Source organism: Amborella trichopoda, chromosome 12, assembly GCF_054954075.1.
Source record: "Amborella trichopoda isolate Santa Cruz 75 chromosome 12, AtrichopodaSantaCruz75HAP2 v2.0, whole genome shotgun sequence".
NCBI lineage: Eukaryota > Viridiplantae > Streptophyta > Magnoliopsida > Amborellales > Amborellaceae > Amborella > Amborella trichopoda.
The window spans coordinates 42590974-42593398 of NC_142347.1; the positions used below are offsets into that span (position 1 = coordinate 42590974).

General features: G+C 38.0%; 1 protein-coding gene across 1 annotated transcript; it reads left to right on the top strand.

Annotated features, from left to right (window-relative positions):
* Nucleotides 1-216: 216 nt before the first annotated feature.
* LOC18435248 (early nodulin-like protein 17) lies at nucleotides 217-1814 on the top strand. Its single transcript, XM_006845298.4, has 2 exons — nucleotides 217-467; nucleotides 1217-1814. Exons 1-2 carry the CDS (start codon nucleotides 296-298, stop codon nucleotides 1540-1542), a joined length of 498 nt encoding a protein of 165 aa, XP_006845361.1. The 5' UTR covers nucleotides 217-295; the 3' UTR covers nucleotides 1543-1814.
* The last annotated feature ends 611 nt before the right edge of the window (nucleotides 1815-2425 follow it).

Here is a 2425-nt window from a genome sequence, read left to right on the forward strand (position 1 = left end):
AATAATTTTTTCAGATTTTTTTGAAACTTTAATCCGACCGATTCATACGATTCTCGATCCGAATCGTTGATTCACCGATTCGAATCTGTTGTTAAAGTATCCAATCCGGATCACAGATCCGCTTTTTAAACCATCGCCTAAAACCATTCTCCCCATTTAATACCAGCTCTCCTCTTTCTCTCTCTACCCATTCTCACTCCTTACCTCGACGAAATCAGGGTCTTAGAGAGAGAAGAGAGAGGGACTTTATTGAGAAACAGATAGGCGAGTCTAGAGAATAATTCAGGCCACCTTAATGGAACCGGCTCTTATTTTCCGTCGACTTTTTGTCGCTATTGTGATTTTTGCGGTCGCTCTTCCGGCCAATGCCACTGATCACATTGTCGGTGATAACCATGGGTGGAATCCAGGGATCAACTATACTCTATGGGCCGGAAACCATACCTTCTTTGTCGGCGACCTCATCTGTAAAACCCTAACCTAATCCCCTTCCTTTTTCTCTTTTTTTTGGCTTTATTTTCTCTGTTTTCTTTTGGATTTTGAAAAGCATTGTAGCGTTGGAAAGATGTGATGAGAAATTGAGAGTATGGCATCTTGCTCAATTTTTCTCCGATTTTCTCTTTTTATTTGCTACTTTTTTTGACATCTGCTACATACGCGTGGAGCTTCGTCACTCATATACTTGCATTCTCTGTTTTGTTGGCGATTTTTGCCTGCATTGCAGTTTCAGTAAGCTCCTAAAGCTTAAGCGCTCTCTGATGTTCATCATTTCACTATCTTTGTTTTAGTAATTTTTACCTGCATTTGGATTATAGAAAGCAGCTTGAGCCCAATTTCTCTCTACTAGTCTCTTTTCACCTGGTCTTCTCTGTTTTTTCATTGTGCTTTTTACTGCAGACAAAGCTTACAAAACCAGATCTCTCTCTGTTCAGCTCTTGATCAACTCTTCTGAGCCCTTCTAACTAGTGGCTAAATTCCTAAATCTCTCTCTCTCTTTCTCTCCAATTAATTTTCTGCCATTTTTCTATGCATTCTCTTTCTCCCACCTCCTTTTCTTCTTCATTATTCTCCATTCTTTTCGGTGATTTCTTTCTCCCTCTCATTTCTTCTAGTTCTTCACATTTTCCTCCCTTTCCTCTGCAATCTCCTTCTCTCTCACACACATCTTTAACTCTAATCCTTCACCATTTTTCTCTGCTTTCTCTCTCTACTTCAGCTTTCAGGTACCAAAGGAACCAGTACAATGTGTACATGGTGAACAAAACTGGCTACGATAACTGCACATTGGAGGGCGCGCTTGGGAACTGGAGTAGTGGAAAAGACTTCATCGAGCTCAATGAATCAAAGAGATATTACTTCATCTGTGGCAATGGCCTCTGCTTTGGTGGAATGAAGGTCACTGTGTTCGTTGCAGAGCTTCCAACTTCCCCTCCTCCTTCCCATTATAATAATCACACATCAGGAGCTCAATCAATATTACGGCAATTTGCTTCAACTGTGCCCGGAATTTTGGCCGGAATCTTCACCGGAATTTGGATCTGATGATCGGTTAGATCTGAGACATTAGTTTTTTTGGGCTTTTCTTTTTATATTTTTTGTGGTTCTGTTTTTCTTTTTTATCTTTTATATTTGGATTGGAAATTTGGGGTTTACTTTGTGGTTTTTTTTCTTCCTCCTCAAACCCTAACAGTGAGGAAGAAATTACGGAAATGGCCCTGTTTCGTTGAGAAAATTGTGGTTGCCTCTCCTTTCGTATTTTACTATTTTTGTTCTTTTTTTATGAATTTGAAATGGGATCGCACGTGTCTTTCACATGGATGTCGCGTCAGAATGTTCTGGTTCTTTTTCTTTTATTTGTTTTGATGTGAATGGACGGCCCAGATTTAAAGGTCGTTATGGAAACAGTGGGACTGTCGATTGGGAGGACAGACCGGTCACGGACAGTTATGCAGTAGGGTCAGTTTGACTGGACGGTCAGGATCATGATCTGAAATGAAAAAGATTTAATGTTAAGAAATATTTCAGGAATATCATGCTAAAATGAAGATATACCATTTCCCTGTGTACTTTTTCATTTTATTAGTTGGCATGTGCATATAAAAAAGGGTGCGGTTTGTGTAGCGCCTAGGCACTAACAATTAAATGCCTAGGCACTAACAATTAAATTAGATCCTACATTCAAATAGTGTTGAGAAATATGGATTCAACTCTAGAAATCTTTTTGATAGCTTTAAAATATATTTTCATCTTTATTTATAAAATTTAAAGCTTAAAAAATAATGTAGATCGAGAGATATATAAAAACTTGAAGATCTTTAAAATTGACAGTCCAAAAATGCATTATAAAATACATTATTTTCAAAACTTGAAATCTAATTTTTTCTCATGTCCATGCAGCTTGATGTTCATCTTGATGTTGAGATGA